General features: G+C 48.3%; 2 protein-coding genes across 2 annotated transcripts; both read right to left on the bottom strand.

Moving 5' to 3' along the window:
- Positions 1-234: 234 nt before the first annotated feature.
- LOC144388786 (uncharacterized) lies at positions 235-11,099 on the bottom strand. The gene is made up of 3 exons (XM_078090628.1): positions 10,814-11,099; positions 2,582-2,919; positions 235-2,495 (listed from the first exon to the last, which is right to left on the bottom strand). The coding sequence occupies exons 1-3, from the start codon at positions 10,893-10,895 to the stop codon at positions 741-743; spliced, it is 2,175 nt and encodes a 724-aa protein (XP_077946754.1). The 5' UTR covers positions 10,896-11,099; the 3' UTR covers positions 235-740.
- A 4,376-nt stretch (positions 11,100-15,475) lies between these two features.
- LOC144388846 (uncharacterized) lies at positions 15,476-23,064 on the bottom strand. Its single transcript, XM_078091303.1, has 4 exons — positions 22,779-23,064; positions 16,578-16,915; positions 15,667-16,491; positions 15,476-15,484 (listed from the first exon to the last, which is right to left on the bottom strand). The coding sequence occupies exons 1-4, from the start codon at positions 22,858-22,860 to the stop codon at positions 15,476-15,478; spliced, it is 1,254 nt and encodes a 417-aa protein (XP_077947429.1). The 5' UTR covers positions 22,861-23,064.
- Between the last annotated feature and the right edge of the window lie 471 nt (positions 23,065-23,535).

The raw sequence follows: 23,535 nt of genomic DNA, 5'->3' as shown, positions 1-23,535 counted from the left end.
CAAAGAGGACGGACAGGGTGAGTTCTGGTCCTCAGCTGATCAGGAGAGAAACGTTTTCCCCCCCATACGTTAACCGAAGATCCGTCTGGCTGCAGGGAATAGTTAGTTTATGATAGTTCAATAAACACACACGTGACAAGCTGTGAAACCAGAGAAAACATCACCGGTGAATGAAGCTTAAACCCTTTAATTAAATAATTAATAATAATTAAACTTTTTTTCTTTTTTGAAAGTAAACTGAATGACCTGAAGACTTCAGCTTTGAGAAATCCGCTCAACGAAAAACACTGAATCGGTTGATTGATTATGAGAATAACGGTTTGTTGTAATTGGTCCGGCTGCAGCGGTTACACCACAAAGTTATTATTGCTGATTCTCCTTTGTGGCTGGTCTCAGCAGGCTAATCAGCAGGTTAGGAGAAGAGTTATTTTTAAGACAACGGATAATAAAACGTAAACATGTAGAATCGGCTCACGTTTAAAGATCACAGAAACCTGTTTGAAGAAGAGTACTTTTATTTTGACGTGGCAGAAGCATCTGCCTGCAGAGCTCGGCGCTGCCAGAATCCCGTTGTCACGGCAACAAGCCCAGCGGCTTTGTCGCCATAAGAAGCCTGTTCCACTGGTGAAGGGTTCCTCTAATGCAGGGGGGGGGGGAATCTTCATGAATTGTGTCAACAATGGTCGGTGTTTGTACAAATGAGCGTCCTTGTGAAGCCCTCGTATTCCTTAAGGGAGGATCTAGAATTGACCTGTCCCCATGGGTATAGTTTCTCGGTTCTTCCCCGTGTAGTATCCCCTCCTTTTTTCCAAGGGAGGATTGATTACTCTGCTATTATGCTGGGTGCTACTGCGCATCAATGGTGATTCGCAAACGGTCTGTTCAACTTCATCGCAATGCTGCTCAAGAGGGTCCCGCACAAATGAATCTACGTCGAGGTAGGTATCATTGTTTTGGTATACGGACCTTACAGCTGATATGGCATCTGGGTCTTCAGTCCCCAGGATGGATTCTATAGCACTGTTCGTCCTATCTTGGTCGTCTCCAATTACGCACGTCCCGTCGATCTGCCACCCACCACCGATGCCTTGGCCGATGGTATCCAGGGGTACAGGGTCTTTCTCCGGGGCCGGGGGTATAGCCGTATTTAATCGGTCCGTGTCCCCTTCCGCGGTATCATCATCTTCGCCATCTGAAGTGAGGTCTATGCTGGGGACATACACTTCACTATCTAGCGGCGCACGGAGAAAAGTGGTTACAGTAGCCGGGGCGTTTGTGGTATCAGGTGGTACACTAACATCAGCAACCGGTGCAGCTATTGATGTCCAGTCGTCTTTATACGGTGAACACGCCGGCGCGACAGACGGTAGTGTCATCCTACGCAATGTAACTACTGCCACTTTCTTCTCCAACGCGATCATATGCTCCGGTGACTCTCTGCTAGCTCCTTCATCGTGTGTATTTTTACAGCTACTGGATGTAACAGACGTAGTGGCGCCGAGTGTATCGTTGCTAGCTCCTGCATTATTTGCCTTTTTACAGCCACTGGATGTACCAGCCGTAGTGGCCCCGAGTGCATCCCTCGTGAGACGAGGCCTCTTTGGTACAACAACCTTTTTTGGTACAGCGCCCTTTTGGGGGGGGACCTTTGGTACATTTGCTCTTTTTGCAGTGGCCTTCTTTGCAGGAGCCTTCGACCCGGGTGCCTTCGACCCGGGTGCCCTCGGCCCGGGAGCTTTTGGCGCGGGAGCTTTTGGCGCGGGAGCCTTTGGCGCGGGAGCCTTTGGCGCGGGTGCCTTCGGCCCGGGAGCCTTTGGCGCGGGAGCCTTCGGTGCGGGAGCCGTCGGCGCGGGGGCCTTCTTTGCAGGGGCCGTCGACGCGGGAGCCGTCAGCGCGGGGGCCTTTTCACTTTCATCCTCTGAATCTGAGGACTCTGAGGATGAACTGGATGATGATGATGATGATGACGATGATGATTCACTTGATTCAGAGTCTGACCCGGACCCCGCCTCCCTTGTAGTAACACATGCGCCCGTAGAAGTCACAGGAATAGTACCTCTCTTATCTGACGTGTCCTCACCTTCTTCCTCAGATTCCGAGGATAACACTGTGGATGTTGATGCCATTGGCTCCTTCCATTCACGTTTCCTGCTAGTGCCCCCGCCAATAGGCGGGCCCCTGGTCATGCAAGGGTCTGACTGATTAGTCTGATTACCGGTACAGTGGAATACATGTGCGTCATGTGTTGTCCGCTGTTCTCTGTCACCATGATTGGCTTTAGGTATCTTGTAGGCATTATTCATAGGGTTGGGATGGCCGTACATCGGTGGACCTTTGTGTTGCCTATAGCCACCGTTACGATTCAGTTCATCTTTGCGCAATGATCCAGATCTCGGCACACTCGTGTATTGTCCCCTGGTTTCGGCGGGTCCACTTCTACCCCAGTCGTCTGCCGTTGTCTGACTCCGTTGACGTCCATGTTTGTCATGGGGCCGCTGTGTACGAAATAAACAATGGTAAGGTCCTAAACAATAACATATTATAGTATCATACTCATATGTTTGGATGTAGTACTACATACCGTGTTATCATACGGATTATATCTAGGTCGCTCATTACTCTGGACACCGAGCCTGTTTGCTTGACTCTGTCGAGGCGAATTGGGCCCCGGATCAGGCCTCGGCCTGGACCTGGGTCTATTGAGTCTTCCGAATTCCAATACACGCGAGCCCCTTGCCGCGGTTGTACGATGTTTTGTGTATGAAGACGACGGCTTGAATTGCCGATCATATCGGACACTTTGATGGCCGTACTGATCCAGTGTCTGTTGTTGGTCGGCGACGCGCCTCATGAACAGGTTGTCCCTCAGGGTATTATTTGGGGCGGTGTTCATCTTTACACGTCTACTGTCATCGGTATCTGTGGATCATTTAACCGGGATGGACATTGTGTTTATATACTGTCACCATAATCCTATAATTACACATAAGGGATTAGTGGTACGTGTGATGTAATCAAATTTCCATTACACATGTCGACCTAGACAATGACACTTTTATTATATTATCATGACAATATGAAATGGATACGATAATACCATGGAATGAATACGACAATATCTTAAATGTTCGATTACATAGTACATGACTGCCAATGAATAAATGAATGGTACTGACCACAGTACATTGATGATCATTGGACGATGGGACCCTGTTACCTCCTCGTGTCAGACTACACTGGAGGAGAACTGAACTGGATATTGTATTATATACACATGCCTTGCCTACTTGAATATGTGCTACGTGGCCATTCATTCGACTGAAGGGGGTTACGTGGCCATATATATATCTCATGTGTACTATGTGGCCATTCATTTCAATGGACGGGACTACGTGGCCATTCATTTCAATGGACGGGACTACGTGGCCATTCATTTCAATGGACGGGACTACGTGGCCATATATATATCCCATGTGTACTACGTGGCCATTCATTTCAATGGACGGGACTACGTGGCCATTCATTTCAATGGACGGGACTACGTGGCCATTCATTTCAATGGACGGGACTACGTGGCCATATATATATCCCATGTGTACTACGTGGCCATCCATTTCAATGGACGGGACTACGTGGCCATTCATTTCAATGGACGGGACTACGTGGCCATTCATTTCAATGGACGGGACTACGTGGCCATATATATATCCCATGTGTACTACGTGGCCATCCATTTCAATGGACGGGACTACGTGGCCATTCATTTCAATGGACGGGACTACGTGGCCATATATATATCCCATGTGTACTACGTGGCCATCCATTTCAATGGACGGGACTACGTGGCCATTCATTTCAATGGACGGGACTACGTGGCCATTCATTTCAATGGACGGGACTACGTGGCCATATATATATCCCATGTGTACTACGTGGCCATCCATTTCAATGGACGGGACTACGTGGCCATTCATTTCAATGGACGGGACTACGTGGCCATTCATTTCAATGGACGGGACTACGTGGCCATATATATATCCCATGTGTACTACGTGGCCATCCATTTCAATGGACGGGACTACGTGGCCATTCATTTCAATGGACGGGACTACGTGGCCATTCATTTCAATGGACGGGACTACGTGGCCATATATATATCCCATGTGTACTACGTGGCCATCCATTTCAATGGACGGGACTACGTGGCCATTCATTTCAATGGACGGGACTACGTGGCCATTCATTTCAATGGACGGGACTACGTGGCCATTCATTTCAATGGACGGGACTACGTGGCCATATATATATCCCATGTGTACTACGTGGCCATCCATTTCAATGGACGGGACTACGTGGCCATTCATTTCAATGGACGGGACTACGTGGCCATTCATTTCAATGGACGGGACTACGTGGCCATATATATATCCCATGTGTACTACGTGGCCATCCATTTCAATGGACGGGACTACGTGGCCATTCATTTCAATGGACGGGACTACGTGGCCATTCATTTCAATGGACGGGACTACGTGGCCATTCATTTCAATGGACGGGACTACGTGGCCATATATATATCCCATGTGTACTACGTGGCCATCCATTTCAATGGACGGGACTACGTGGCCATTCATTTCAATGGACGGGACTACGTGGCCATTCATTTCAATGGACGGGACTACGTGGCCATTCATTTCAATGGACGGGACTACGTGGCCATATATATATCCCATGTGTACTACGTGGCCATCCATTTCAATGGACGGGACTACGTGGCCATTCATTTCAATGGACGGGACTACGTGGCCATTCATTTCAATGGACGGGACTACGTGGCCATATATATATCCCATGTGTACTACGTGGCCATTCATTTCAATGGACGGGACTACGTGGCCATTCATTTCAATGGACGGGACTACGTGGCCATTCATTTCAATGGACGGGACTACGTGGCCATATATATATCCCATGTGTACTACGTGGCCATCCATTTCAATGGACGGGACTACGTGGCCATTCATTTCAATGGACGGGACTACGTGGCCATTCATTTCAATGGACGGGACTACGTGGCCATTCATTTCAATGGACGGGACTACGTGGCCATATATATATCCCATGTGTACTACGTGGCCATCCATTTCAATGGACGGGACTACGTGGCCATTCATTTCAATGGACGGGACTACGTGGCCATTCATTTCAATGGACGGGACTACGTGGCCATATATATATCCCATGTGTACTACGTGGCCATCCATTTCAATGGACGGGACTACGTGGCCATTCATTTCAATGGACGGGACTACGTGGCCATTTATTTCAATGGACGGGACTACGTGGCCATATATATATCCCATGTGTACTACGTGGCCATCCATTTCAATGGACGGGACTACGTGGCCATTCATTTCAATGGACGGGACTACGTGGCCATTCATTTCAATGGACGGGACTACGTGGCCATATATATATCCCATGTGTACTACGTGGCCATCCATTTCAATGGACGGGACTACGTGGCCATTCATTTCAATGGACGGGACTACGTGGCCATTCATTTCAATGGACGGGACTACGTGGCCATATATATATCCCATGTGTACTACGTGGCCATCCATTTCAATGGACGGGACTACGTGGCCATTCATTTCAATGGACGGGACTACGTGGCCATTCATTTCAATGGACGGGACTACGTGGCCATATATATATCCCATGTGTACTACGTGGCCATCCATTTCAATGGACGGGACTACGTGGCCATTCATTTCAATGGACGGGACTACGTGGCCATTCATTTCAATGGACGGGACTACGTGGCCATATATATATCCCATGTGTACTACGTGGCCATCCATTTCAATGGACGGGACTACGTGGCCATTCATTTCAATGGACGGGACTACGTGGCCATTCATTTCAATGGACGGGACTACGTGGCCATTCATTTCAATGGACGGGACTACGTGGCCATATATATATCCCATGTGTACTACGTGGCCATCCATTTCAATGGACGGGACTACGTGGCCATTCATTTCAATGGACGGGACTACGTGGCCATTCATTTCAATGGACGGGACTACGTGGCCATATATATATCCCATGTGTACTACGTGGCCATCCATTTCAATGGACGGGACTACGTGGCCATTCATTTCAATGGACGGGACTACGTGGCCATTCATTTCAATGGACGGGACTACGTGGCCATTCATTTCAATGGACGGGACTACGTGGCCATATATATATCCCATGTGTACTACGTGGCCATCCATTTCAATGGACGGGACTACGTGGCCATTCATTTCAATGGACGGGACTACGTGGCCATTCATTTCAATGGACGGGACTACGTGGCCATTCATTTCAATGGACGGGACTACGTGGCCATATATATATCCCATGTGTACTACGTGGCCATCCATTTCAATGGACGGGACTACGTGGCCATTCATTTCAATGGACGGGACTACGTGGCCATTCATTTCAATGGACGGGACTACGTGGCCATATATATATCCCATGTGTACTACGTGGCCATTCATTTCAATGGACGGGACTACGTGGCCATTCATTTCAATGGACGGGACTACGTGGCCATTCATTTCAATGGACGGGACTACGTGGCCATATATATATCCCATGTGTACTACGTGGCCATCCATTTCAATGGACGGGACTACGTGGCCATTCATTTCAATGGACGGGACTACGTGGCCATTCATTTCAATGGACGGGACTACGTGGCCATATATATATCCCATGTGTACTACGTGGCCATCCATTTCAATGGACGGGACTACGTGGCCATTCATTTCAATGGACGGGACTACGTGGCCATTCATTTCAATGGACGGGACTACGTGGCCATATATATATCCCATGTGTACTACGTGGCCATTCATTTCAATGGACGGGACTACGTGGCCATTCATTTCAATGGACGGGACTACGTGGCCATTCATTTCAATGGACGGGACTACGTGTTCAATGGACGGGACTACGTGGCCATTCATTTCAATGGACGGGACTACGTGGCCATTCATTTCAATGGACGGGACTACGTGGCCATTCATTTCAATGGACGGGACTACGTGGCCATATATATATCCCATGTGTACTACGTGGCCATCCATTTCAATGGACGGGACTACGTGGCCATTCATTTCAATGGACGGGACTACGTGGCCATTCATTTCAATGGACGGGACTACGTGGCCATATATATATCCCATGTGTACTACGTGGCCATCCATTTCAATGGACGGGACTACGTGGCCATTCATTTCAATGGACGGGACTACGTGGCCATTCATTTCAATGGACGGGACTACGTGGCCATTCATTTCAATGGACGGGACTACGTGGCCATATATATATCCCATGTGTACTACGTGGCCATCCATTTCAATGGACGGGACTACGTGGCCATTCATTTCAATGGACGGGACTACGTGGCCATTCATTTCAATGGACGGGACTACGTGGCCATATATATATCCCATGTGTACTACGTGGCCATTCATTTCAATGGACGGGACTACGTGGCCATTCATTTCAATGGACGGGACTACGTGGCCATTCATTTCAATGGACGGGACTACGTGGCCATATATATATCCCATGTGTACTACGTGGCCATTCATTTCAATGGACGGGACTACGTGGCCATTCATTTCAATGGACGGGACTACGTGGCCATTCATTTCAATGGACGGGACTACGTGGCCATATATATATCCCATGTGTACTACGTGGCCATCCATTTCAATGGACGGGACTACGTGGCCATTCATTTCAATGGACGGGACTACGTGGCCATTCATTTCAATGGACGGGACTACGTGGCCATTCATTTCAATGGACGGGACTACGTGGCCATATATATATCCCATGTGTACTACGTGGCCATCCATTTCAATGGACGGGACTACGTGGCCATCCATTTCAATGGACGGGACTACGTGACCATTTACATGACCATTTGAATGAGTGGACAGTACCATATGACCACTTACATGGCCATTTGAATGAGTGGATGGTACTACGTGGCTGTGCATTTCAATGGCCGATACTACGTGGCCGTTCATTTGGCTGGGCGGTACTATGTGGCCATTCATTTGGATGGGCGGGACTACGTGGCCATATGCGTGTTACGCGACAACCATAGCACTACATAAAGGCTCAGATGAGAGTAATATAGCTATAGTGAGGACTAGATCCGTTACTCGACTGTGATATCTAATCATGGACATGGAACTTTGGATAGTATGGATATGCATTGAATGACATTATGCTACCACTGTGATTATTCACTTCTCCCGATCAAACATATGAAACCTTGTTGTGTAAGGATCTGTCTTTCCATCATGGGATTGTATATGATACATATATATTCTGTATAAACCATATGAATTCCACATGTATAATCATGTAACCTATACATGATTATACACAATGCAGAGTCCAAAACGGAGTAATGGGTTACATAAACCTACTCGATTCCATGGCTGCGCACTTGGACCTTTAATAACCACTGACGTGTTGCCAAAGAACAGACGGGTTTTATTCCTGTCACTATCCACTAAAGAACTAACAGCGTCGGACGGCACACTCAGATTATCAGCCATGTCACCCAATGTGAAATCTACATTCCAGTGGCTTCTATATCTCACATATCAACTCAAGGGTGATATGTTACAGATAACGATGGAAAATCCCGACTTCATGGACATGGGTCTCAATGTACGGGAGGATCAGGCAGGAGCCAGGATGTTTTGTTTCATACTCCCTATGCCAGGCAAACACCCAAAGAAGACTAATGCGATGGCCTCACTCAGTTCATGTAGTGATACTGTGAATGTAATGAAATGTTCATTCATGAAGCTTCAAATGGTGCGTAAGAAACTCGCTCTGTTAAACAGGGTAATGGTTTCAGGGCCATTTGACTGCGACAAGGCTCTATCCGACAGTATCGATATTTCCAAGGACACTATAGTTGGACAGTTCACGGCATTTGATGCCGTGAAAGCCATGCAAGGAACACTGTTTTCCAGATACGACAGGGATGCTACAATACCCCAATCTATTGCAAATCTGACCGTGCACGCAGTCGAGTCTGTGCTCAGAGATACAGTGAATATACGTGTGAACAGTGGGGCAGATGATAAGTTCTTCGCACATGTCGCTGACACCCTCTCGTACAAGCACGTTGCTGATCATCACGCGATGAAAGCATACGTGTCTTCGATGTGTCACGATCGAGAGTATGTTGATCAGCTCATGTGTATGTTGTTCGGAATTGCTGGGGGGCGGCGCAAGGATGGCACATTCCCTGTGCATACTGGGAACGCAATTGTGTTCCGATACAGAATGAGTGACATGATCAAGGATAACGAGCCCGCCGTCTTTGAGGAATTGTGTCTACATAGACACTATGCCCTACATACGAGCAGTCTACACACCATTGTAATACCACCGACTACATCCCAGCATAAGTGTACTACATGCGATTCGCATCCCTGTTCCCTCTCGTGCCCAGCAACTGCTAATCGGTATTACAATACTCTAAAAGATGACCCTATGAGTGTGGGGATGTTGATTCAACAGAACTTATTAGGTACCATCTTCCCCCATTTGGCAAAGCTCGTAACAGTGGCACAGGCTATAAAAGCATCGAGTGAAAAAGGCCTCAACTTTTGCATCATAGCAGACACCATGTTTGCTATGATGCTCAACATGACATCGGGGGGACATCCGGATGCCCCCCCCTACTATTGTGAGCTGGGACACTACGTAAAGGTTGAATCCCCTGGGTCATCCTTTGCCCTCGCAAGTCATGTTCCTTTTGTTGCAGACCGATTGGAAACGGCTGCAAAAGCACTCACGTCAGATAGCACAGGGACGGGATTGTGCCCTCTCAAATGCTTCGATGCTGCCTTGATACGATTCCTATTCACTGAACAGTTCAATACCACTAGACTGTTCCAGGCATCGACTGTGTTCAATTACGTTATAACCAACACAGCGCCACGTGATACAGTAGAGAGGGTTATGATCATGAACCTAACCGGACCATGCGAGGGAAAGACATATGTCAACAACCTGATAACGCAATTACTATCACTGGTGCCAGGGTGTATTGAGAGACTGACGTCATTCACCCCTCATTCATTCAAGTACAGTACAACAGTCCGTACGTCCAAAACCCTATTCATCGACGATGGTCATGTTGCTCACAAGGGGGCCTTACGTGGACACGGAAAGGAGGCTGATGTAACTCCAGGGACATTCAAAGTGTTACTGGACACAAGTTTGCTGGAAAGCGATGTGATCAGAAAGACAAACGGTGGCCTGGTGACAACCCGTCACACAGTGCTACAGAACTGCGGTTTCGTATGGAACAGTAATACGGCTACCTTTCTCAGCGACGCTTGGCAGGACAGGTGTGTGCTACTAGACAGTGAGCATTGCCCGATAAGCAACCGTACCTGTACTGATGTACGTATACGCGGCCTCATCAAAGAGGAGCGCATGGACATTGTTGGTGCTTTATGTCTGTATAGACAGAATGTAGTGCAGTCAGTAACAGCCCTCGCGGACCCCCAACTGCTTCAGTTCACACGCAACTATGATAGTGCCAGGGATTGCTGTATGCGTAATTACAAGGCACGGTCCCTTGGCTATGGGGAGAGGCCCCATCGCACTGTGGTCCAGATCAACCATATGGTCTTTGCGGAAAGCATGAAGTTGGCATGTGCCTTCATATTTGACATCTGGATACCCCCCTGGACACAGATGTTACCTGAAATGACGTTAACGCAGGCTCGACTCGCAGCGTTGGACAGACTTCCTTTCGGGCAATTGTGTCTGGAGGTGATTGCCATGCAACGGATATGCGCTGCCGCCTGTCTTCCTGATCTAGTTCCAAGGCTCCTCGATCAGGGAAGTCGATACGCGTGTGGCATTCTAGGCTTTGTCCTCTCCCACATTGACGGGTGCAATGCTAAGGTTGCTGGTGGATCCCTTACCATACAACTGTCACGCATGAACTTTGATGGATGCGGCCTAGGATCCCTCCGGGACGTACATGATAATCTCATCAAGTGCACTATGTGCACCGTGCCGCCCCGAGACCCGCTGTCAACCAAGACAGGATTGATGCACAGTGAACACATGTGCACCGTGGTTATTAAGCAAGGGCGTACCACAGTGCCGACACGGGGTGTAGCCATTGGCCAGCGACATAGGGAGGTATCAAGCGTGAGTGTTCCCATGTCAGTACTCTATGACTTGCTGGCATTACATTGCCCTACCGCGCATCAAACACTATGGGACAGGCTCGAACGTGGAATTACGCAGGCAGTGGTGACCGTCAATAATACAGTAAGGTTGACTTTATCATTCACGGATACCGAGACTGTACAGATGATGTGTCTGATGGCCATGGCATATGTGGAACCATTGGCTGCACTCGAAATCACCACCCCCGTGTCCGGTAAAATAGGCTATACTAATCGAACGTTCAGTGTCACGGTGCCTGACTATTGGGGAGCACTGCGGTTCGGTGCGTCTCCAAGGACTGAGGAGACATCTGTGCAAATCAAGTGTCACGCTGCAGAGTACCATATCGGACCGCCGGGGACACGACACGGCCCTCGACTATGTATGTACGGTCCTATGTTCAGTGGTATGTATGGCAGTAACATCAGTTCCTTCTGCCCCACCAGGACCGTGTATGACAAGGACACGATTACTCTCAACACAGACACCAGTCCCTACGCATGTGACACTGCCACATTACCAAAGGACTGGGAATGGCTAGATGCTTGCGATGTACTCAATAGTAACAGACGACAGGGGGAGTACACGTTCGATGCAAGAACGCTGCAATGCGATTACAGCTGCACTGTCATAAACACTACTGGACCTTTTGAGAGCAACGAAGCGGCTTTGGTTAGACGCCTGAGGGGTTACCAGGGCCAATCGCATCCCCCTTTGCCGCCAATGTATAGCGCCGGTGCATTCTCGTCGCATGACCATCATTCGCGGAAAAGGCATTCTGCTGAGCGTGCCACCAGTAAGGCGAAGAGACGGCATGTGTACCAATAGGCACATCATAGCAGACAGGGGATGACAGTGAATGTGTTGTTGATATGTATGTGCACAATAAAATAACAGTGACAAACAGGCAGCGTGAGCATGGTGTTTTATTATAAACATGTTGCCATTTGCATGCAGCATTGTATTTTATTTCCACGTAATACAAATTCATTATACGGGTTCCCCCCCGCGTGTCAATTATCAAGTCCGTCTGTTCGTGTTCGAAGGCGTGTTCTGTATGCCCTGGGGTGGTGAGATGCGATCATCCGGATGGTAATGTATACGCTACGTGGATCACGGGGAGGAGTACGGACAACACACATCCGGTCCACCGCACCGCTGTTCCGGTGGTAACTGTAAGTGAATACACATGATATATATTATGATGTTATATTGAGACCGTAATAGTTATACACCCTCCCCTTACCTGAGGTATTGCTTTCTAGGGGTAGGTCGGGGCAAGGATAACAGAAACCCTCCACTGTATGTCCTCTGCTTGCAATGTATTTTATTAGACAATGAGTTACGGCAGATCATACTCGCGGCATATACCTAATGACAGTGAATACAGGGGATGTGCAGTTGTATCATTGACTTGCATACATACAGTTAACGGAAGCCATGTAATAGCAAATACATTGTAGGATGCATATCGATAACAATGATAACAACAAGATGCCATATGGGATTCAACAGATCTGTAACCTTAATACCGGTAAAAAAAAGATACAAATGCCATATTGTTCGAGGGATAGTACAAATATCATATTTTTTGGAATGCACATAAATCAGTATAAAAGATGTTAGTATGAAATGCAACGTATAAAAATGCAACGTATAAAAATGTAACGTATAAAATGTAACGTATAAAATGTAACGTATAGAACCGGACTACCCTGTTTGCCGTGGTACATAATACTTCATTTCCCTATTCAATGACCATGTGATTAATAGTACATCGCTTCCCTGTCAGTGGGCTTAATCTAAATGGTATTGCGCATACCACTTACACTTCATCGTACTATGAGATGTACGTCCATTCATAATACGTACTACATGTACACATCGACATTCGTCGTGACAATGTAATTGTGCTGCGATTCGTACAACGCATACTCTGCAGACATGTTGAGTGTGGCATCACGTGCCCTCTCAGGTACCCGTTTCCCCACATCCACCCCCACCCGCATAGATGCCTCTACGTCACAGGGCATGGCCACGGTAGATGCCAGTCCCTCTTCATCTAAAGGCAGGGCGAGTTTTTTGCATATGGCGGACACATGATACCATAGGTCCCCCCGGAGTGTAGAACATGCAGTCGCTACATGGAATGGGCAGTCAATGCACCCATACATTACCTTCAGACGCGCAGCTAATGCATACATGTACACTGAGAACCGTGAAACTACATCGACCGGCATATCACCGACATGCATTCTGGTATTTGTGTTCTTGTTTACAAACCATATTACGAGTATGGTGGAATCATGGAACAGGAAGCAGCACCAGTGCATAGCCCACATTTGATCACATGTAAGTAGATGGGTCTCATATGTTGATACCCTAGTTGTGCTGGCCGAGACAATGTGACCTGTGAAGGTAGGATTGTAGACCAGGGATACATACGCCACAGCCTCATCCCTTGTATGCGCCCCTTCGAAGTTGCTTCGATGGAGATCCTTAATCGACATCATGTGGTCTGTGGACACGAAAAGTTCAATTATTCATTAGTCGTCCATTCACTGGTCACAAGGAGAGGTATATACACGCATGTCAGATAACAATACTTGACGTGGACCTACCCCAAGTCGTAACGGCGGCTACAGTGGGCCACATTACGCTGTCATAGGGGTCCATGATGTCTCGTGCGGCAGTCCTGAGATTCTGGAAGCTGCTGCTACAATCCCACATTATCTTATCAATAGTCCAGTTGACCACAGACCTCGTTGATGTCATTTTGTGTATTGCACAGCTGTTCTTCATACCGGTGTCGTGTACGCAGAAGAAACACGAGGCTTGGTTGCAACAGGGGAGTTGTATCGGACAGTTGGACATCAACTTGTTCTCTATCACTTTCACTTGGGTGTTGAATTCAATCCTACAGCCACTGCATTGACTACTTTCCTGCAATATCTGCAGCAGTAAGGTTGTATTCCATGCCACTGTTTGACCAGTCGTCATCGCATACTGTTGCCCGGGGTACTTTTGGGGTGGGTGATCTGAGGTGGACGATGGCGATTGATCAGTTGCATGTACACAAGGCCTGGTTGGTGGTAGTAGAGGTGGCGGCATGGCGATGGATGGGGGCGGTGTAGCAGTCGGTGGACCTGGATGGGGGTCACATTGATGGTGTGCATATTCTGGCGCCGTTGACTGATGTGGGTCATACCGATGTACATATCCCGGCGTCGATGACTGCTGTGGTTCATGTCGTGGCAATGTGGGGTTGTACTGCGTTGGCGACAAGTGAACATACTGCAGTGGTGACGACATACGTTCCTGTTGTGTCTCACATCCCATCGATGGCATATGCTGGCCATGTTGTGATTGATCACGTCCCACTGGTGACATGTGGATATATTGTACCGCCGATGTATGCTGTCCATACGTTGGTGGCACGTCAGTGGGATGATACGGTACCTGTACCGAAGGTTTGGGTACCGGAGGGGGGTTAGGGTTTGGTACCGGAGGGGGGTTAGGGCTGGGAATGATGGGTCCCACATGTCCTGGTTCCGACACGCTGATATCATCACACATGCTGCTGAGACATATTATGCTCTGTTCAACTTCATCGCAATGCTGCTCAAGAGGGTCCCGCACAAATGAATCTACGTCGAGGTAGGTATCATTGTTTTGGTATACGGACCTTACAGCTGATATGGCATCTGGGTCTTCAGTCCCCAGGATGGATTCTATAGCACTGTTCGTCCTATCTTGGTCGTCTCCAATTACGCACGTCCCGTCGATCTGCCACCCACCACCGATGCCTTGGCCGATGGTATCCAGGGGTACAGGGTCTTTCTCCGGGGCCGGGGGTATAGCCGTATTTAATCGGTCCGTGTCCCCTTCCGCGGTATCATCATCTTCGCCATCTGAAGTGAGGTCTATGCTGGGGACATACACTTCACTATCTAGCGGCGCACGGAGAAAAGTGGTTACAGTAGCCGGGGCGTTTGTGGTATCAGGTGGTACACTAACATCAGCAACCGGTGCAGCTATTGATGTCCAGTCGTCTTTATACGGTGAACACGCCGGCGCGACAGACGGTAGTGTCATCCTACGCAATGTAACTACTGCCACTTTCTTCTCCAACGCGATCATATGCTCCGGTGACTCTCTGCTAGCTCCTTCATCGTGTGTATTTTTACAGCGACTGGATGTAACAGACGTAGTGGCGCCGAGTGTATCGTTGCTAGCTCCTGCATTATTTGCCTTTTTACAGTCACTGGATGTACCAGCCGTAGTGGCCCCGAGTGCATCCCTCGTGAGACGAGGCCTCTTTGGTACAACAACCTTTTTTGGTACAGCGCCCTTTTGGGGGGGGACCTTTGGTACATTTGCTCTTTTTGCAGTGGCCTTCTTTGCAGGAGCCTTCGACCCGGGTGCCTTCGACCCGGGTGCCCTCGGCCCGGGAGCTTTTGGCGCGGGAGCTTTTGGCGCGGGAGCCTTTGGCGCGGGAGCCTTTGGCGCGGGTGCCTTCGGCCCGGGAGCCTTCGGTGCGGGAGCCGTCGGCGCGGGGGCCTTCTTTGCAGGGGCCGTCGACGCGGGAGCCGTCAGCGCGGGGGCCTTTTCACTTTCATCCTCTGAATCTGAGGACTCTGAGGATGAACTGGATGATGATGATGATGATGACGATGATGATTCACTTGATTCAGAGTCTGACCCGGACCCCGCCTCCCTTGTAGTAACACATGCGCCCGTAGAAGTCACAGGAATAGTACCTCTCTTATCTGACGTGTCCTCACCTTCTTCCTCAGATTCCGAGGATAACACTGTGGATGTTGATGCCATTGGCTCCTTCCATTCACGTTTCCTGCTAGTGCCCCCGCCAATAGGCGGGCCCCTGGTCATGCAAGGGTCTGACTGATTAGTCTGATTACCGGTACAGTGGAATACATGTGCGTCATGTGTTGTCCGCTGTTCTCTGTCACCATGATTGGCTTTAGGTATCTTGTAGGCATTATTCATAGGGTTGGGATGGCCGTACATCGGTGGACCTTTGTGTTGCCTATAGCCACCGTTACGATTCAGTTCATCTTTGCGCAATGATCCAGATCTCGGCACACTCGTGTATTGTCCCCTGGTTTCGGCGGGTCCACTTCTACCCCAGTCGTCTGCCGTTGTCTGACTCCGTTGACGTCCATGTTTGTCATGGGGCCGCTGTGTACGAAATAAACAATGGTAAGGTCCTAAACAATAACATATTATAGTATCATACTCATATGTTTGGATGTAGTACTACATACCGTGTTATCATACGGATTATATCTAGGTCGCTCATTACTCTGGACACCGAGCCTGTTTGCTTGACTCTGTCGAGGCGAATTGGGCCCCGGATCAGGCCTCGGCCTGGACCTGGGTCTATTGAGTCTTCCGAATTCCAATACACGCGAGCCCCTTGCCGCGGTTGTACGATGTTTTGTGTATGAAGACGACGGCTTGAATTGCCGATCATATCGGACACTTTGATGGCCGTACTGATCCAGTGTCTGTTGTTGGTCGGCGACGCGCCTCATGAACAGGTTGTCCCTCAGGGTATTATTTGGGGCGGTGTTCATCTTTACACGTCTACTGTCATCGGTATCTGTGGATCATTTAACCGGGATGGACATTGTGTTTATATACTGTCACCATAATCCTATAATTACACATAAGGGATTAGTGGTACGTGTGATGTAATCAAATTTCCATTACACATGTCGACCTAGACAATGACACTTTTATTATATTATCATGACAATATGAAATGGATACGATAATACCATGGAATGAATACGACAATATCTTAAATGTTCGATTACATAGTACATGACTGCCAATGAATAAATGAATGGTACTGACCACAGTACATTGATGATCATTGGACGATGGGACCCTGTTACCTCCTCGTGTCAGACTACACTGGAGGAGAACTGAACTGGATATTGTATTATATACACATGCCTTGCCTACTTGAATATGTGCTACGTGGCCATTCATTCGACTGAAGGGGGTTACGTGGCCATATATATATCTCATGTGTACTACGTGGCCATTCATTTCAATGGACGGGACTACGTGGCCATTCATTTCAATGGACGGGACTACGTGGCCATTCATTTCAATGGACGGGACTACGTGGCCATATATATATCCCATGTGTACTACGTGGCCATCCATTTCAATGGACGGGACTACGTGGCCATTCATTTCAATGGACGGGACTACGTGGCCATTCATTTCAATGGACGGGACTACGTGGCCATATATATATCCCATGTGTACTACGTGGCCATCCATTTCAATGGACGGGACTACGTGGCCATTCATTTCAATGGACGGGACTACGTGGCCATTCATTTCAATGGACGGGACTACGTGGCCATATATATATCCCATGTGTACTACGTGGCCATCCATTTCAATGGACGGGACTACGTGGCCATTCATTTCAATGGACGGGACTACGTGGCCATTCATTTCAATGGACGGGACTACGTGGCCATATATATATCCCATGTGTACTACGTGGCCATCCATTTCAATGGACGGGACTACGTGGCCATTCATTTCAATGGACGGGACTACGTGGCCATTCATTTCAATGGACGGGACTACGTGGCCATATATATATCCCATGTGTACTACGTGGCCATCCATTTCAATGGACGGGACTACGTGGCCATTCATTTCAATGGACGGGACTACGTGGCCATTCATTTCAATGGACGGGACTACGTGGCCATATATATATCCCATGTGTACTACGTGGCCATCCATTTCAATGGACGGGACTACGTGGCCATTCATTTCAATGGACGGGACTACGTGGCCATTCATTTCAATGGACGGGACTACGTGGCCATTCATTTCAATGGACGGGACTACGTGGCCATATATATATCCCATGTGTACTACGTGGCCATCCATTTCAATGGACGGGACTACGTGGCCATTCATTTCAATGGACGGGACTACGTGGCCATTCATTTCAATGGACGGGACTACGTGGCCATTCATTTCAATGGACGGGACTACGTGGCCATATATATATCCCATGTGTACTACGTGGCCATCCATTTCAATGGACGGGACTACGTGGCCATTCATTTCAATGGACGGGACTACGTGGCCATTCATTTCAATGGACGGGACTACGTGGCCATTCATTTCAATGGACGGGACTACGTGGCCATATATATATCCCATGTGTACTACGTGGCCATCCATTTCAATGGACGGGACTACGTGGCCATTCATTTCAATGGACGGGACTACGTGGCCATTCATTTCAATGGACGGGACTACGTGGCCATTCATTTCAATGGACGGGACTACGTGGCCATATATATATCCCATGTGTACTACGTGGCCATCCATTTCAATGGACGGGACTACGTGGCCATTCATTTCAATGGACGGGACTACGTGGCCATTCATTTCAATGGACGGGACTACGTGGCCATTCATTTCAATGGACGGGACTACGTGGCCATATATATATCCCATGTGTACTACGTGGCCATCCATTTCAATGGACGGGACTACGTGGCCATTCATTTCAATGGACGGGACTACGTGGCCATTCATTTCAATGGACGGGACTACGTGGCCATTCATTTCAATGGACGGGACTACGTGGCCATATATATATCCCATGTGTACTACGTGGCCATCCATTTCAATGGACGGGACTACGTGGCCATTCATTTCAATGGACGGGACTACGTGGCCATTCATTTCAATGGACGGGACTACGTGGCCATATATATATCCCATGTGTACTACGTGGCCATTCATTTCAATGGACGGGACTACGTGGCCATTCATTTCAATGGACGGGACTACGTGGCCATTCATTTCAATGGACGGGACTACGTGGCCATATATATATCCCATGTGTACTACGTGGCCATCCATTTCAATGGACGGGACTACGTGGCCATTCATTTCAATGGACGGGACTACGTGGCCATTCATTTCAATGGACGGGACTACGTGGCCATTCATTTCAATGGACGGGACTACGTGGCCATATATATATCCCATGTGTACTACGTGGCCATCCATTTCAATGGACGGGACTACGTGGCCATTCATTTCAATGGACGGGACTACGTGGCCATTCATTTCAATGGACGGGACTACGTGGCCATATATATATCCCATGTGTACTACGTGGCCATTCATTTCAATGGACGGGACTACGTGGCCATTCATTTCAATGGACGGGACTACGTGGCCATTCATTTCAATGGACGGGACTACGTGGCCATATATATATCCCATGTGTACTACGTGGCCATCCATTTCAATGGACGGGACTACGTGGCCATTCATTTCAATGGACGGGACTACGTGGCCATTCATTTCAATGGACGGGACTACGTGGCCATTCATTTCAATGGACGGGACTACGTGGCCATATATATATCCCATGTGTACTACGTGGCCATCCATTTCAATGGACGGGACTACGTGGCCATTCATTTCAATGGACGGGACTACGTGGCCATTCATTTCAATGGACGGGACTACGTGGCCATATATATATCCCATGTGTACTACGTGGCCATCCATTTCAATGGACGGGACTACGTGGCCATCCATTTCAATGGACGGGACTACGTGACCATTTACATGACCATTTGAATGAGTGGACAGTACCATATGACCACTTACATGGCCATTTGAATGAGTGGATGGTACTACGTGGCTGTGCATTTCAATGGCCGATACTACGTGGCCGTTCATTTGGCTGGGCGGTACTATGTGGCCATTCATTTGGATGGGCGGGACTACGTGGCCATATGCGTGTTACGCGACAACCATAGCACTACATAAAGGCTCAGATGAGAGTAATATAGCTATAGTGAGGACTAGATCCGTTACTCGACTGTGATATCTAATCATGGACATGGAACTTTGGATAGTATGGATATGCATTGAATGACATTATGCTACCACTGTGATTATTCACTTCTCCCGATCAAACATATGAAACCTTGTTGTGTAAGGATCTGTCTTTCCATCATGGGATTGTATATGATACATATATATTCTGTATAAACCATATGAATTCCACATGTATAATCATGTAACCTATACATGATTATACACAATGCAGAGTCCAAAACGGAGTAATGGGTTACATAAACCTACTCGATTCCATGGCTGCGCACTTGGACCTTTAATAACCACTGACGTGTTGCCAAAGAACAGACGGGTTTTATTCCTGTCACTATCCACTAAAGAACTAACAGCGTCGGACGGCACACTCAGATTATCAGCCATGTCACCCAATGTGAAATCTACATTCCAGTGGCTTCTATATCTCACATATCAACTCAAGGGTGATATGTTACAGATAACGATGGAAAATCCCGACTTCATGGACATGGGTCTCAATGTACGGGAGGATCAGGCAGGAGCCAGGATGTTTTGTTTCATACTCCCTATGCCAGGCAAACACCCAAAGAAGACTAATGCGATGGCCTCACTCAGTTCATGTAGTGATACTGTGAATGTAATGAAATGTTCATTCATGAAGCTTCAAATGGTGCGTAAGAAACTCGCTCTGTTAAACAGGGTAATGGTTTCAGGGCCATTTGACTGCGACAAGGCTCTATCCGACAGTATCGATATTTCCAAGGACACTATAGTTGGACAGTTCACGGCATTTGATGCCGTGAAAGCCATGCAAGGAACACTGTTTTCCAGATACGACAGGGATGCTACAATACCCCAATCTATTGCAAATCTGACCGTGCACGCAGTCGAGTCTGTGCTCAGAGATACAGTGAATATACGTGTGAACAGTGGGGCAGATGATAAGTTCTTCGCACATGTCGCTGACACCCTCTCGTACAAGCACGTTGCTGATCATCACGCGATGAAAGCATACGTGTCTTCGATGTGTCACGATCGAGAGTATGTTGATCAGCTCATGTGTATGTTGTTCGGAATTGCTGGGGGGCGGCGCAAGGATGGCACATTCCCTGTGCATACTGGGAACGCAATTGTGTTCCGATACAGAATGAGTGACATGATCAAGGATAACGAGCCCGCCGTCTTTGAGGAATTGTGTCTACATAGACACTATGCCCTACATACGAGCAGTCTACACACCATTGTAATACCACCGACTACATCCCAGCATAAGTGTACTACATGCGATTCGCATCCCTGTTCCCTCTCGTGCCCAGCAACTGCTAATCGGTATTACAATACTCTAAAAGATGACCCTATGAGTGTGGGGATGTTGATTCAACAGAACTTATTAGGTACCATCTTCCCCCATTTGGCAAAGCTCGTAACAGTGGCACAGGCTATAAAAGCATCGAGTGAAAAAGGCCTCAACTTTTGCATCATAGCAGACACCATGTTTGCTATGATGCTCAACATGACATCGGGGGGACATCCGGATGCCCCCCCCTACTATTGTGAGCTGGGACACTACGTAAAGGTTGAATCCCCTGGGTCATCCTTTGCCCTCGCAAGTCATGTTCCTTTTGTTGCAGACCGATTGGAAACGGCTGCAAAAGCACTCACGTCAGATAGCACAGGGACGGGATTGTGCCCTCTCAAATGCTTCGATGCTGCCTTGATACGATTCCTATTCACTGAACAGTTCAATACCACTAGACTGTTCCAGGCATCGACTGTGTTCAATTACGTTATAACCAACACAGCGCCACGTGATACAGTAGAGAGGGTTATGATCATGAACCTAACCGGACCATGCGAGGGAAAGACATATGTCAACAACCTGATAACGCAATTACTATCACTGGTGCCAGGGTGTATTGAGAGACTGACGTCATTCACCCCTCATTCATTCAAGTACAGTACAACAGTCCGTACGTCCAAAACCCTATTCATCGACGATGGTCATGTTGCTCACAAGGGGGCCTTACGTGGACACGGAAAGGAGGCTGATGTAACTCCAGGGACATTCAAAGTGTTACTGGACACAAGTTTGCTGGAAAGCGATGTGATCAGAAAGACAAACGGTGGCCTGGTGACAACCCGTCACACAGTGCTACAGAACTGCGGTTTCGTATGGAACAGTAATACGGCTACCTTTCTCAGCGACGCTTGGCAGGACAGGTGTGTGCTACAAGACAGTGAGCATTGCCCGATAAGCAACCGTACCTGTACTGATGTACGTATACGCGGCCTCATCAAAGAGGAGCGCATGGACATTGTTGGTGCTTTATGTCTGTATAGACAGAATGTAGTGCAGTCAGTAACAGCCCTCGCGGACCCCCAACTGCTTCAGTTCACACGCAACTATGATAGTGCCAGGGATTGCTGTATGCGTAATTACAAGGCACGGTCCCTTGGCTATGGGGAGAGGCCCCATCGCACTGTGGTCCAGATCAACCATATGGTCTTTGCGGAAAGCATGAAGTTGGCATGTGCCTTCATATTTGACATCTGGATACCCCCCTGGACACAGATGTTACCTGAAATGACGTTAACGCAGGCTCGACTCGCAGCGTTGGACAGACTTCCTTTCGGGCAATTGTGTCTGGAGGTGATTGCCATGCAACGGATATGCGCTGCCGCCTGTCTTCCTGATCTAGTTCCAAGGCTCCTCGATCAGGGAAGTCGATACGCGTGTGGCATTCTAGGCTTTGTCCTCTCCCACATTGACGGGTGCAATGCTAAGGTTGCTGGTGGATCCCTTACCATACAACTGTCACGCATGAACTTTGATGGATGCGGCCTAGGATCCCTCCGGGACGTACATGATAATCTCATCAAGTGCACTATGTGCACCGTGCCGCCCCGAGACCCGCTGTCAACCAAGACAGGATTGATGCACAGTGAACACATGTGCACCGTGGTTATTAAGCAAGGGCGTACCACAGTGCCGACACGGGGTGTAGCCATTGGCCAGCGACATAGGGAGGTATCAAGCGTGAGTGTTCCCATGTCAGTACTCTATGACTTGCTGGCATTACATTGCCCTACCGCGCATCAAACACTATGGGACAGGCTCGAACGTGGAATTACGCAGGCAGTGGTGACCGTCAATAATACAGTAAGGTTGACTTTATCATTCACGGATACCGAGACTGTACAGATGATGTGTCTGATGGCCATGGCATATGTGGAACCATTGGCTGCACTCGAAATCACCACCCCCGTGTCCGGTAAAATAGGCTATACTAATCGAACGTTCAGTGTCACGGTGCCTGACTATTGGGGAGCACTGCG

Source organism: Gasterosteus aculeatus, chromosome 16 (assembly GCF_964276395.1).
Source record: "Gasterosteus aculeatus chromosome 16, fGasAcu3.hap1.1, whole genome shotgun sequence".
NCBI classification, from domain to species: Eukaryota; Metazoa; Chordata; class Actinopteri; order Perciformes; family Gasterosteidae; genus Gasterosteus; species Gasterosteus aculeatus.
Note: the sequence above shows the minus strand (reverse complement) of the source record. Positions and strands in the feature narration are given on the sequence as shown.